The sequence below is a fragment of the Camponotus floridanus genome, unplaced genomic scaffold, assembly GCF_003227725.1.
Source record: "Camponotus floridanus strain SB8 unplaced genomic scaffold, Cflo_v7.5 scaffold4, whole genome shotgun sequence".
NCBI classification, from domain to species: domain Eukaryota; kingdom Metazoa; phylum Arthropoda; class Insecta; order Hymenoptera; family Formicidae; genus Camponotus; species Camponotus floridanus.
This window is the reverse complement of record NW_020229547.1, coordinates 289,627-304,989: the sequence shown is the minus strand read 5'-3', so window position 1 is coordinate 304,989 and position 15,363 is coordinate 289,627. Positions and strand designations below refer to the sequence as shown.

At 35.9% G+C, this 15,363-nt stretch overlaps 1 protein-coding gene across 3 annotated transcripts in view; it reads left to right on the top strand.

Annotated features, from left to right (window-relative positions):
* Positions 1-15,363, top strand: part of LOC105257574 (beta-1,4-glucuronyltransferase 1) — a 42,986-nt gene that overhangs the window by 19,440 nt on the left and 8,183 nt on the right. For 2 of the 3 annotated variants that reach the window (XM_011268294.3, XM_025411372.1), the window contains exon 4: positions 7,862-9,010. In XM_011268294.3, the coding sequence (XP_011266596.2) occupies positions 7,862-8,068 (207 nt within the window). In that variant the 3' untranslated portion in view covers positions 8,069-9,010. Of the gene's footprint in view, positions 1-7,861; positions 9,011-15,363 lie in introns of those variants that run through there. The other variant, XR_003123199.1, reaches the window with a different exon arrangement.

Below are 15,363 nucleotides of genomic sequence, written 5' to 3'. Positions count from 1 at the left end.
ACGTACCGGTCACTCTGCTACGTTGATTGAGCGATTTGGCCAGCTGGGATCGTAAATCAGAGGCAAGCCGGCACGAATAGAACGATCCGATTTGTTCGAGCTTGTTGCGAGCGGCGCCTTTTATCGTTTGCAGTTTGTCGAAAATTACGAACTCTAGAGTTCAGATTTACGCATTATATAGTCATTGTGAGGTAAATATAGTGCTGAAAATATGTAAATAAAATAAAAGTAAATCCTCTTATCTATCCTCGCGAGTCTCTTTGAAAGTTAAAAGAGAATCTTGATTTTGCAGAAGAGATAGGATATTGTGTTACAAGTTTAGCCTCGTCAAGTCGGTAATCACACATTAATATGATTTACATATTCATTACATAATAAGTATTACATGATGAATGTTGACGAATTATTTCGCATGACTCATTAACGCTTAATTCGGCTTTTGATATAATTTATTTCAGTTTAATTCGTTCGATAGCCTGCTGTTAATTTTTGACGTAGCGCGCTTTTGCACGTTCAATTATGATTGGTTGCGTATTTCATAACTAGATGTTTAATGTGGGATTAAATAATATTGAATAAGTAAATTTTATTTTATATATTTCGCATTACGCGCATTTAAATTTGCATCCGAAGCAAAGTGCCGAGCGAATTAACCTATGCGAATTTGAATTATTGGTGCATATATCAAGCGTCATATATCGTAGCGGCTGCATTTCATAATGCAAATTCGATAATGGAGCAACAAAAATCTTATTCGATTTTCGAATATAGTACCGCGTGTGTATGCGTATCGGTATTATTTCCATCTATGCGTTTAATTATTCCCACGCATTTCTCCCGCAATCTTTTTCCGTTAACTGTTTTATAATTGAATTGGTCCGAAAGTGATTTTCGATTAGGCGTTCAGGTATTCCGTGCAGCACGTCGGTAACCAACGATCCAACTCGAGCCAAAGGATGTCCGTAATTTAGCGGCTAGTTCTCTCATGGAAGATCAATGACCGCGGCTTGCAGGCACCGTGTAACAAGCAGCAATTTAAGTGTCTCGCAGGATAATGCAAGTTCTCTCTTCTCTTTCGTAGAGAGTCGATCGATCGACTCTCGCGCGAAGCTTCTGTAGCAAGATTTGTCGTATTTGAAAAGAAAAAAAGGCGCGCGATATTTGATAATCTTCCTTTCGATGTCGTGAAAAATGCAAAAAAATATCTCCGACGTCACGATTACGTGCGGTGCCAGAATATTTCTGTAGCGAAATTTGAATTCGTCTAAAATTACATGGATTTCCATTTTCGCTGCTCGCTCCACTTAAGCGCCTTCGAAACGAACGAGAGGATTTGCGTTCCTCTTTTGCTTTCCCCGCCGTTTTAATTCCATCCTAAGTTGCGGTGCCGCGCCGGTGCCCTCTTAATGCAGAGAATGTAAGATAAGTGGAGGCGCCATACGGCGGTAGGCGGCTGGGACACGCCGTATTCGCGGGGATTTACGTCGACGTGCGATGGCATAAAACTCAATTATCAGATTTAGCCCGCCACTTACCCTCGCATAGCCGGCATATTACTCGGCTGTCATTTGAAAAAATTATACGATCTTGTTTACCTCGCACTCACTTTATCTTATACATGCGTCGGCACGTCTTCATCTAAATGTCACTTCTTTGCACGCTCATTCGACGAAATACGCACATCTTGATGCGACAAAAAATAATCTGAATATTATCCGAAAAATGTCATTTGTGCTTTTCCATCGTTTTGCGACGAATATAATCGATTGGTTAACGTTTTGTGCGTTTATGGATATTATATTCTTATAAAGCTAGAGATACTACTCAAGTTGCCACTGCATATTTAAATTAAATAAAGAAAATCTGTCAAAGAAGCATCGTATAATTCATAAAGCTAACATGTGGCAATATTTAACAAATTATGCATTAGCTATTTGTGCGTCAGTTACATTTGTTCTCAATCGTTTGTAGCGTAATCGTGCTAATTTGACTGGTATACATAATATTGTAGAACGTATATAAAATAGATAAGGAAAAATTGCACGCTACTTTAGATATTTTAAATATTTAAATAAACAGGAATGTACATTATTTTGTTGTCGAAAATGGCGACGATGAGAAAATTTATACAAAGCAACATATTATAGTGATTATTTTGCAAACCAGAGATGCATGTACGCGGGCAAATTGAAGAGAGCCGCTGCGGCTTGTGCGAACTGAGAGAAATTGGCGCGGGTTTCTCGATGAGATTGCGTCAACAAAGCTAAACCGTTGGTACGCAGTGATTTTGCAGAACCGCCCGAAACACGTCGGTACGTAAGGAATTCTCAGCGAGCTATGGGGTTCTTGAATATCAAAGGGACACTCTGTCTTTGAATTTCGAGCATCGGGATACCACGGGATCCTCCTGCAAACGGTACGGATCGAGTCGCGTAGTTTGTGTCAGCGCTGATTTGAGTCCATGTAACAACACGGTAATTACGTCACGTCTAATTTACGAAATACATGACACAACATGACATTGGCACAATTCAGTATGCATCCCGGTTGCTTAGACTGTGACACGTAAGGCATTGTGTGCACATGCAACATGCAGACAAATTAAATTTAATACTTTAATCCCAATCGGATGAGGAAATGTTAACGATTGCATTACGTGCAATGTGTCCTGCATCCTGCATTATGATATCGCACATCTTTGAAAGCTTTGAAGCTGGAGAAGCTATATTATCGAAGACGGGAGTTCTGTCTCTCGACGAAAGAGTGATTCGATTATAGTACAAAGTGATCATACATTTCTGATCTTTGCCAATATCGCGTCAAATACGATGGAACGTATCGATTAGTAAAAAAAAAAAAGATAATCGAATGTATTGGACATTACACACACATTTGTTGTACCGGACACGACGTCGCGTACTTTCGTCTTCTCCGAACGAAATTGAACGGGAGTTCGTCGTGACAGTGGAATGAAATAAAGAGCGCAAACTGTCAGCATCGGCGTGTCACGATCGTAATGGTCCGCGGCGATGATAGTGACACCGTCCATTCGATACCGAAGCGTGAAATTAACCCGGGCGCATTTCCCCCAGGTACTAGAACCGTAAGCTTATCTTCCGCGCGACATGCAATTCCATTTTTGCGAGCGGGCGTGCGGAGCGAGTTGCACCGCGTCCACGTTTCCGCTAGTTGTAAAATTTTAACTCCGCCGCTGTGTGTTTGTAAAACATGCGGCTACACGAACACGTTTAAGCACCTTTTCCTTTTTGGATATCCGGAGCACAGAAATGCCCCGAACAGAATAAATAAAACGTCGAATAGAAATCGTGAGGTGCATTGCGAGTTTATTAATCGATATAGCAACGCACAACAACCGCTACTCTCTGGAGATTATATTTTTCGTAGAATATTATGTTTGCTGTTTTATTATCATTCTTATTTTTACGATGAGACGTGCAAAAGTTTCTTATTTTAGAATTTATTGCACATCCCTGATAGAGAAATATCATATTTTACTCTGGTCGCGCTTATAAAATATAATAGCTATAATACGCGTTCTCTCCATGCAGCCGCACGTACTTACAACCATGTGGTCCGATTATGTGATACGCTACACAGATGCATACACGAACATGTACAATTGTGACTAATGCAAATACAAAACCGCCGCTCTCTGGTGACCCACTGCAATATTATGCATTACCATTCGAAAGCCGCAAACGATTACCTTATCTCCCATTCAAGCGGCAAGTGTTGTTGTATTATCTCTGGCGGATGTAGTACAAGCCAGATCATCTCGAAAGAATGATTTTTTTCACTGCGTCCGTTATAAAAATGTAGAAAACACGCCGGAACAAGTGTTATTTTTTTCTAAATAGTGAAATTATTAATCCTCCTTTGGATAAATAGTAGTATGTTTGAATATTTTATATCTCTCTATTAATTTCAATAAAGAATGTATAATAATTGCAGAAATGATATTTTGAGAAAGAAGAATCTAAACGCTCGTGCTCGTTAAAAGAGCCATTAGTAGTACAAGCCAGATCATTTCGAAAGAATGATTTTTTTCACTGCGTCCGTTATAAAAATGTAGAAAACACGCCGGAACAAGTGTTATTTTTTTCTAAATAGTGAAATTATTAATCCTTCTTTGGGGAAACAGTAATATGTTTGAATATTTTATATCTCTCTTTATTAATTTCAATAAAGAATGTATAATATTTGCAGAAATGATATTTTGAGAAAGAAGAATCTAAACGCTCGTGCTCGTTAAAAGAGCCATTATGGAGCGCATAGAAGATAGAATTATGTAAATAATATATTGCATGCTTTGCATACATATCGTCTTTTCCACCCCTCTCCGTACAGTCTCTCTCATTCATTTATTTTTTACTCGCACTCGCATACGCAATACACGCGTACGGCGCCATCGCGACCGCCCTTTGAGTCCTTTGAGCCCTGCCGGAAGGGAGAGAGATCCTGTCGAGTTTCGCAAATTGTTCATCCCGTCGCGCAAAAGTTTCAACGGGCCGTTTCGCGTTCTCGGGAGCTTTGACGTGCATTATGCGTTATCGTGCGTCACGGTTTGCGCGGAATATTCTCTAGTCTAGCTGTTGACAGTTGTCGATGTTGCATACGGTAGTTCGAGAGGCCGTGTCGGAATTTCAAAGGGGCAAGTTTTATGGCAGGAGCATGTCTCCCGCGTTGCCTTCTGCTTGTTTTATAGCTGTGCATATCGCGTATATATATATATATATATATATATATATATATATATATATATATCTATATATGTGTGTGTGTGTAAAGTATGCATTAATGCCGCAGTAGCCGTGGTACATATGCATTATCCAATAATCGTCGCGATGACGAAAGTTTCGCGTACAAACAGGACGTGCAATGGTGTGCATTCGCAAGCAGCATCAAGGCACGTGTAAGTTCAGCAAACATCATTACGCCCGCGAGTCTGTAACGAATGTGAGACCGCGAGGTTTGTTAATTAAGAAGATACGTCAGCCCGCCGCGTTGTTTAATGCAATCTGTTCCCCGAGAAACCCTCGGCAAACAGTCGGTCGTCCTCTTTCCGTAACCAAGAGGTTCGCGCGCGAGAGGCGCACTTTAGCCGCAAGGATGTAAGATCCGCGCGCGAAACTGAAAGGAATTTATTATCTATCCAATTAAGACGGATAATTATGCACGCTGTCCGCCGCGCAAGCGTAAGCTTGTTAGTCATATAATCTGTGCGAGAATGTCATATATACGTGTTGAACTGTCGGAAAACAGTATCTGTCCCCAGAGATCAGATTTATGTCATTTCTTGCCCGAATTTTATATTCTTAAATACATGAAACTATAATTACGCGAATTTTTCTTTTTAATTTAAAACTCTCCTTCCCGTCGTTGTTGCATTTTCCATCGTATCTTGATTTCCATACTCATCAAACTTATGTCATTCTCAAGTATATAAATGTCAAATTATTTTTCATATATTTTTCATATATTTTTCATATATTTCGATCATATTTTAAAGATTAATCCTTTTTTTCGTAGCTGAAAAAATACAATCTGAATCAAGATTTGTGATATAACTTCGTTATGTTGCGTAAGTGCCATGCTACGCGTTATATGCTTTCAAAGCAATTGTATAGGACGAAACCCAGTCTGAGGAAGAGAATACACACGAGAATCGACACGAGTTATGAATGCGAGCTTGTCCCGTCGATCGCGATATATATTTTGGCAGTGTCAGCACACTATAATAACGTGACGAATTGTGTGCATCCATTGCGACATGTATTGCGGAGACAATCCCAGGACGTCGCGACGCCTGTCACACGCATGTCGCGTCATCGTTATGTATAATTATTCACGAGATCTACATCTCCAAGATCTAGAACGTGGTAGATTAGATTCTGTCTATCAATTTCCTCCGATGATATAATTCGCGTGCATACTGCTGTCCCCATAGGTTACCACTCTTCGTCGCATTAACTAACAATATTCCCGCTCAACCCGTTCTATAATTAAGATCATCATTTATCATTCGCTTCATGTGCTAATTTTGATGCATTATCTCGTTTCTAATTCGATGAGGAGCTGTGACTGTATCAAGACGGCTTTGCATTCTGCGTTTTTGGATCTGCATGATACATCTTCATGATCCCATCGTGTATTTATGATGAGTAATGATATGACTATGAATATGTGGTCCCCAAAATTCTTTCTCTCTCTATAAATGTATAAGAAGTATATATGCAAATAATTTCTACATTTTCATAGAATAGAATTTTAAATAATCAATTTATATCACGTTATAATAAATAGTATAACTTATATAAAGTGATAATTTATCTAAAGTAAAAAGCAAAGCAAGCTCATAGGAAATATTTGCATTCAAGCTTTGGAAAATGAAGTGTGGCATTATGCATACCGGAGCAGATTGACTCATATGAAACTTCATATGAAGTAAATCATTATAGACAAAGTTGGCTACATATACACACACACACACATACAGAGCTGTCGCGAATATTGTCGCCGTATATTGTTACGTGCGATTATTCACGAAGACGCATTCAGACTGGAGGAGAACGGGCGTACCGGATCTCGTCCGTTAGGTCTGTCTGGCTTGTCCCGCCTGGCAAACCGAGGGCGAGATTACGACGCCATCCGCTTTTCTCCTTGCTGTCGCCCTGCTTACGCTGTCGGAAACACGGGACTTCCCGCGAAGACGTCACTATCCGAACGAATATCTGCGCCATGTTCTGAAAGCCACTTCCGCCGAAATGGGACGCACGTTCGAAAGTTGGCGAGGAGCACGCTCTCATCCGGAAATGTCGCAACGTCATACAAATACGGTGTACAAATGCGTTTGCCGGTTATAACGTCCGTTGATCTCTGGTGTCTATTTGGGCGCAATTTTCGATACAATCCTGTCACTATACCGTGCCAAGATTCTATTACTTTTTCAGTGTACATAACTAAGGATACGATTTATGTAGGTCTCCAGAGTAATTTCTGCCAAGATTTAATTGCACTTAAATATTACGATTTCAAACGGACAGATATTCTATTAAATATTATATGTAAGTTTTAACGTTAGAAAAGGAAAAATCGTAAAGACGATCTTCGACAAATGTAAAGCTCCATTATTAAATAAAAGATAATTACGATGCGTCACTAGGTATTTTCGCATACTCGTATATTTACGACAAAGTACATTGCGAAGTACGCGCTCGTATTAAAAATTTCCATTTGCGCGCCGACCTAGAAGAATGTAATGTCATTTCCTCGACCGGATCTTATTCCGCAGAAATGACAGGCATGCTCGCTTGCACGTACATACACACAAATACAATAAATGCATGGAGGCTTACGTAGACGCCCGCATTTATTACATCGCGAGACACGACGCGGCAGCCAGAATCTCCGCTCACCCTGGTTTCGAATCAGAAACTCCCCGAGCTTCGAAGCGGGCTCGTAAAGAATCTAGGTGCGCTCCGTTGCGCCGCTCGTCTCACCCGCCCGCAGTTACCGCAGATCGGTCTATGCGCAGATTTGTACGTGTTATATCTCCCTGCCAGCACTCGCGAATCTCGTCGTGGAAAATGGTCCGCGAACGATTCTCGCCATTTTCGCGGTTCTGTGATAAATTCTTGTTGCCCCGCTGTTGATTTCGATCGAGATATAATTGAAGACGGTTAGATTAAATCAATTAATACCGATCGCGGAATAGGGGAATACAATCGATCGATTGAACCGCGCTCGACTCAGTTTCCAATTTATTTCAATTTTCGATTTTAATTCCATTTCAGGGGGCACATTTGTCTCGTGTAACACCAGTCGCTCGTTTTTCTTGCAGGTTTACGAGATGTACGTGACGGGTTATCAGTTCAAAGTGCTATCGCCTGTATTTACGGGGCACTGGGGACTGCAGACCAGAAAGAGCAGACCCGCCTGGCGCGAGCGTCAGAACAGTGCCAACAGGAAGCAGTTTGAGACGTTCAAGAAGGAAGTATTCGCTCGTTACATGCGAGATCCGCTCAAGATGATGAAGAACGCTAACTGACAAAAGGTCCATCGAGAGTCTCGTTGAATCGAGATTTCGCCGTCATTTACGTTCGTCTTGACACTCAACACATCGAAGAATCCAGAGTAGAGTTAGGCCTCTGGCTATTGTCAGTGCTCACACCATTTAATGTAGTCGATAGATTCCAAGTGTTTCACGTGAGTCAACGAATAATATTTATACATTATCTTCTATCTTATCTTTATTATTTCTCCAAGCGATGCAACGCATCGCGTGTAGATCTATAATTCTTTCTGTCAACTTCATTTAACTCTCATAATATTTATTATGTAAATCGCTTAATATTTTCTATACTAATTGGTATTCATCAATCATAGTAGAAACTGTTTTTAATTATCTGCATACGCATTTGCGTAGAATTGATTCTATCTTTCAAAGATACTTGATTTTTTTACTCTTCGGGAACAATGATGAAACTGTATTAAGACAAAGTACTCTAGTATGCTCGAGAGAGCAGATGCCAGATCGAGTAACCACGATTCGCGCTACTTATCGAACCTTTCGGTTCATCGATTCCACTAGGCGAAACCAACCGCGGAAACTCTTGTTACTTCTACTCACGATTCCCCAAAGTCATCAGAGACTGTGCCATACGGGATCGCGGAATAAATATCTTCTCGTGAGTTTCGCGGCACGTACTCGTGCATGAGGAGTGGGAAAACGCGGGCGGGAGATCTTAAGTGAGCGTACCTCGTTAGCTGTCTGGGGCTTAAGAGAGGGTGGCGTTTAACTCCAAAATCGATACTTCGCTCGACGCCGACATAGCGCCCCGAACGTAAAATAAACAAATAGCGTAAACTATCGTCATGCCGTATCGCCCTGATTGCATAGAAGGATGCGAATTATTTTATATATATATAAAAGATGTCGTAGATTGTAGTTTCTTTTATTTGGACGTATTTTTTGACCAATATCGATTAAATCGATTTTTCTTTAACAATAAAAAATTGTAGTATCATCGATAATTTTTTATAAGAAAAACTTTACAAGGAAATTTTATAATTAACTTTATAGAAGATAGAAAACAAAAAATTTCAAGAAATTTATTTTAATCGAATTTTATATATAATTCGAGATTTAATTAGACTAAATGGTTACACGCAAATCGAGTTTAAATTATCTAAAAAATTTATAGATTAGAATATACAGAGAATTTTGGATACATATATAATCAAAGATGGCAAATATATGAAAGAGAATGACAAATAATATCTTATTATTAAAACATATTATTAAAACGTGTTCTGTACAAGTCAAGTAGATCGACGATATTTATGGCGATATGGTGGCATCTAAGACGTAATGTACGCGTTTCATTTAACAATATAATGAAATCGTTCGTGATATCATAATATTTTTACGTTAATAGCACCATTATTTGTTTTACTTTATGAAACTGCAGGGCAATTAAAAGACGAAGTGTCCCGAGAGCTGTAGGTACAAGGATGTATTTACATTTGCTCGCGTTGTATAAGCTCAATAGCGACAACGATTGCTCAAGAATATCGCCATCGATAACATTTCATCTGATTAACTCTTAGATAACACTTTCGTTTTTCCTTTTAACTGACATGATGCAACCTGTTAAATTTTTTAGCTTTTTTCTTTAATTAAAAATGAAGTATTTTATCGAAAATTTCCACTTCGTTATTTATGTTTAACGATAATTACAAGAAATTGTAATTAGTTTATATTATGTAATACATAAGAAAAAATATCAGCTTTTTAGCTTATTTTATAAAATTATGAGAAAACTGTTGGTGCTGACACTGCATTGTCAGTTAGAAGTTAAAACGTTTCAACGTTTAATTTAAGGCACAGAGTTATCTTTATATTATAATGTTTTTACTGATAGATGTAAAATATAGCGCGTAGGCGGTGTTGTGGAATGATATAAAATGTAATAAAAAATTACGAGAATTATGTATATACTGCTGCCTTTCTAATTCTCGCAATAAGTTCCTTGTTAAGGAGCGCAGCATATTAAAAGACATGAAAATGTTACAAGTTCTGTCCTATTATTCCTTCCAACAAGAGACAATAAAAAATTCTAAAAAATTTACATAACTAAATTTAAAGAAATAATATTAAATCAATATTAATATATATTAAACGTTAAATTAAACATAAAAAAAATGTCTATTATTTTTTGGATTTAATTATTCGTGACATATTTATCTTTTATATCTATCATTAAACATTACGATAATAGAAAAATTAATTTTTATTCATACATATATTTTAAAAAATTTAGTTTTTAGCTATACGGCTTCTATAAGATTTACAATGTAAATCATGTTACAAAATGACGAACAAAATCTCATTTTGCATGTATTTGTGTATTATATTTCGTCTCAAAGACAATTGCATCGCTCTCGTATTATGCGGTGTTGTTCTATGAGATAACACTTGACTCTTCCCATTCATTCCCTAATCCTGAGAGAGCTGCACGAATAATCCGATTAAATATTACGCTATTGTGCTTTGCAAGCTCAAACGCGTCAATTTTTTTTACAGTTATCTCAAACGATCTCCCGAACGTTCGGCAGTTAACTAGAATCGCGAATGCTGACAATGGTCGACAGTAAAAAATATATATAGCAGGACTTCACCGGATGTGGGATGGAAATGCTAACGATCGGGCGGTTTCAGGGCACATTCCGACAGCTCCATAGCGCCAGGTTGCGGCTTATAGCTACGTTTTATCGTGTTACCGCAGTTGCATCGCGTGTCATAGGTGCCGACTTCGAGTTCATCCGGACCTTCGAGTACACCGTAAAGAGATATCGACGGCACGTGCGTTGAATATACAGAGCGGTGGGAAAACACGCGAGTCATATCTTCGAGAATAGATTTTTCGAATTTAGAGAATTGATTTTTCTTTAATAAAAACATCGAGACAAGAATCACTTACCGATCTGCAAAAATTTTAATATTTCGATATTTTAGTTAAGAATTTTTCACTGCAGGTTTTATCTGCAAAAATTTTCTCTCTCTTGATGCTTTTTGTTTAGAAAGTTATTATTTCGATATTTTCGTTAATAAAATATTGATTTGGATTTTTTGAAATTTATGTCTAAAATATTATTCAAACTTTTTTTGAAATATCCTGCATATTATTCCATGATTCTTTTTGGTTATATATAATCTTTACGAGCTCATTATTTAATAGTTTATTCTCCATTTCTGTAATCGCATTTATGGAACCGTTTGGAGATGAAGGAAGGCACTAAGCTTCGCGCAGTCTTTCTTCTTCACAGTTTCTCGCGCATCGGAAAACACGATGGAAGTTTTCGTAGCTTACGTCAATGCACTCGATGACGTAACTTCACGTTTAAGCCCGAGATATAAACCGTTTTCCCAGCTTTTCCCCGCGATCGTTTCGGTTTAGTAAAGTTTGTTTACGACCATCGTGTCTCGTTATGCAAGATCGGAAAGGATGCGCGCGAGAAACCGTAGTCGTTGCCGTCGATGTTGCTGTTATAGTCGTTATCGCTTTTGGTTAAACCAACGATACATATATAGATACAGATGTGCTATGTTAGTTGTAAAGGATTACTGCGCGCAAGAGAGTGCAAGTCCTTAAAGAAAAAAAATGTGAATTTACTTATATCACAGCACATCAAATGCGTAACAACGAAAAAGATTTTATTTTTCGCGTAGTTTCAATTTGATATTCCCACCTCAAGAAAATTTGAACATGCCATAATTAAATATTAATTTATTGTTGATTATTTGTTTTTTTTAATCGCGCATTTATTACTCCTATCAATTAACAAAAAATAAATCTAAAGGTGAGATTGATTTAATATTATACTAGCAATTTCACTTCCGAAAAACATTTATAGCAAATTATAAACAAAAAATATGTTAAGATTAAAATTATTGATTAATTACTCAGAAATACTACAAAAGTATATACGCAGAATCATATAGCTATATAAAATAAAAGTGACTAGAGGAAATAATAAAGTAATTAATAATATCAATTTAATTATTATTAATAATATTATTTCAAATATTCAATTATATATTTTATAAATATTAAATTAATTCTACACTTAATTCTATAAAAATATCTTGATTTTAAATTTATTGCTTGTAAAATGAGTTTGAAAGAATAATGCTTGCAGCTACAAAATTAAATTATGCTATCGCAAAGATGAATTGAGCAATTAATTTTATAAATAATAAATTAATGAAATTATGAATTATTCATTGATTGCTTTATTATCGCTTGCTTTTCTGACGTCCTTTTTCTCTTTTATTGGTCTTTTGCTTCTTTTTTATGATATTCACCTGCAAAAGCACGGTTAATTAAAATCGCGCTTACTAATCAGAACAAACGATTGCTCGGTATTTTACAACTCTTGATGGTCGTGCGACACGCATTTTCTTTTACTCTATTGTAACGGGAGAATTCGAAAATCACAGTTACATAAAACTATGATTTGTTTGATAATCACGGGATCGAATTCGTACAATGCTTACTAAAACAAATAAATATATTTTACAGTAATTTTAATATCTCTCATTGCAACATAAATGAATATATAAGTTTTAGAAAATATATTTAAGTTAAAATTAAAATTAATGCCATATTCTATGACGCATGAAACATGCAATGTTTTCTTTTTTCGGGTTTTACTGTGGAAATAATAATAATAACCACATGTAATAATTTTGTGCTACATATATTAAAATATAAAAATTCTGTGTTATATTATTTTTCAAAGTAAGTACAACAGATATTAAAATCCTAAAGAAGACAAAAAATAAAATAAAAATATCTAATGCAAAAAATACCTATTACTTACAATCACAATTAATTTCAAGTGTATGTAAAGCCGAGCGGTCGTATTCTAATGATAAATGCAGAGCAGCGAAGAACAAAAGAGAAAGAAGGGAGGCTTTGAGGAGCAATTATAAAGTAAGTAAGTTATATAATACTTATTTACATAATAGTTATATAATACTTATTTACAATATTTGTTATTTAGAAAATTATTGTCTAATTTTTATCTTTGCAGTAATATAATTTATTCCTTCAGCGAAAAATAAACATTGGAATGTTTCAAATTATTTTTTAATTTTGATAGCAATTAATTCTAAATTTTAAAAATAATTTGATATTAAATTAATATGATCATTTTTTTCTTTCTTCTTTCTTATTTTTAATCACTGTATTCCTTTATAGTATTCCATTATAATATTCCATTATATATTGCATTTATAACAATTTAATATTTAAAAAATTTTTTATGATAGCTTTATGAATTTATTAATTTTGGTATATTTGTTTTTATTTATAGTTTGCTATATGTCTTTTTCGAAAATAAAGATGCTAATGTATAGTTAAATTATTTTTCTTAATTTTTTAATATCAATTTCCTGTTAATTAATAAAGACAAATTTATAGAATTAATGTAATAATTTACAGGATTACAATAACAAATTAGCACATAATTATACAATTTGATTTCTCAAGATGAGAATATCGGGTTAACGAAAGCTATCTACATATCCTCGCGTATACTTTGCTACTTGTGCGCACCGTTAATCCTGGAGCGCGTTTCTTGAAAGAGCACGCGTCGCACTACGGTTTAAGTATAATATATTCTGGCGTGAATGTTAAAGCTCGCGTTGTATATTCAACATCATATATACAGATTTATGCCGTTGCTCATTAATAATCATAAGAACGCAGGAGCACACTTCCAATTGCGTGATATATCACCGTGATTAGAATTTTACGAATATTTAGTTTTTTTATAATAAAGAGGAGAGATTATTGTTTTTTTGCAAAACGGAACGGATAAGAAGTAAGATTAATTTTATGTTTTTTGAAATTAGTTATTTGCGTCTCGTGTCAAAAATTTTATTTTATGATAATAAAATACGCGCGCGTTATATTGAAATAAAAAACTCTCTTGATTATTATTCAAGATTTTAATATTTAGTCTTATATAATTTTTCACGTTTTATATTTTAAAAGACATTCTCTTAGTATATTTTTCTCGGTTAAGCGGTAACAACCTCTTCCGCTTTCTATGTTGTTGTCTCATTTGGAAAATGGTTTAATTTTTTACATGTTGCCAGCTATTTAGCTAGTCCTCGGCCAGTTTGTACGGAGTAAAAAGATGTAGGATGATGTATGAGAAATGCTGCGGGGCATAAAAAACACAGACAGAGCAGAAAATAGATGGAGCGTGTACTAAGTGCTATATACGTGCACGCACTACATGTATTTATACGCGATATATCGTATCTGATTAAATTAGTAGATTCGCTTTCGTGAATTTCTCGTGCTTTCTGTTTTGTCCGTAGTTGAGATTCGAACGGTAGTTCTTTCTTTTCTTCGAGCCATCATTTCCCTCTTATTCCCATCTGAATTTTTCTATTAGACTTCCTCAAAGTGCTCGTCGAAAAACGACGCTGGAAGAGAAAGCCTCATCGCGAAAAGCGTAGCAGCGATATTAAAGTTGTTTACGCGTCAATCAGCTCGAAAGACGAGCAGTCGTGACAATAGTTTTACAGAATAGCGATAAAATGACAGCACGTAATTAGATTTTCTGTTGTGTGTATTGGTTACTAGTGTATCAATTATGACATAATAGTGTACCAATTATGACATAAATCACTTAATCATTTAATTTATCACAAGGAATTGATGTTATCGTGTAATCTTAGCTAATGTGATATGATTGCCAAATGATATCAAACGATATTATAGTTTATTCCAATAATTTTAGGAAAAAAATAAAAAGGAGAAAGTTTATATATTTTTATTTTTAATTTATTGTTAATTAATGACAAAAACTTCTGATTATTTTCATTTTAATATAATTATATCTTGAGATTATCATCTTAATATTAATATAATCTTAATATTAAATATGCTTTATCAAACAAAATGAATTGAAACCGATTTGAAAGGAACAAAAAATAAGTGAAAAGAACTTCCGAGAAAACGTATGCGGGACACGTCACATGTTCAAGAGTTCGTCTTCGAACGTTCTCGCGATTAAATTCTATTTCTCACGCCATTCAAGCATTTGGTTAAATTCGCACTGTCGCGAATTTTTCGTTGTAAACCCCTCTCTTGAGGACCCCTCTCTCTTCCGGCCGCGCAGATTGCGCCTTTCTCGCGAAGCGTTAAGTTCTATATATCGAAGGAATAGAAAAATAAAATTCTCGTTCATTGGCAAACAGAATTCCAATCATTGGCAGATAGAATTCCAATCATTCAGTTCTTCTGAAAAAATTCGGTTACT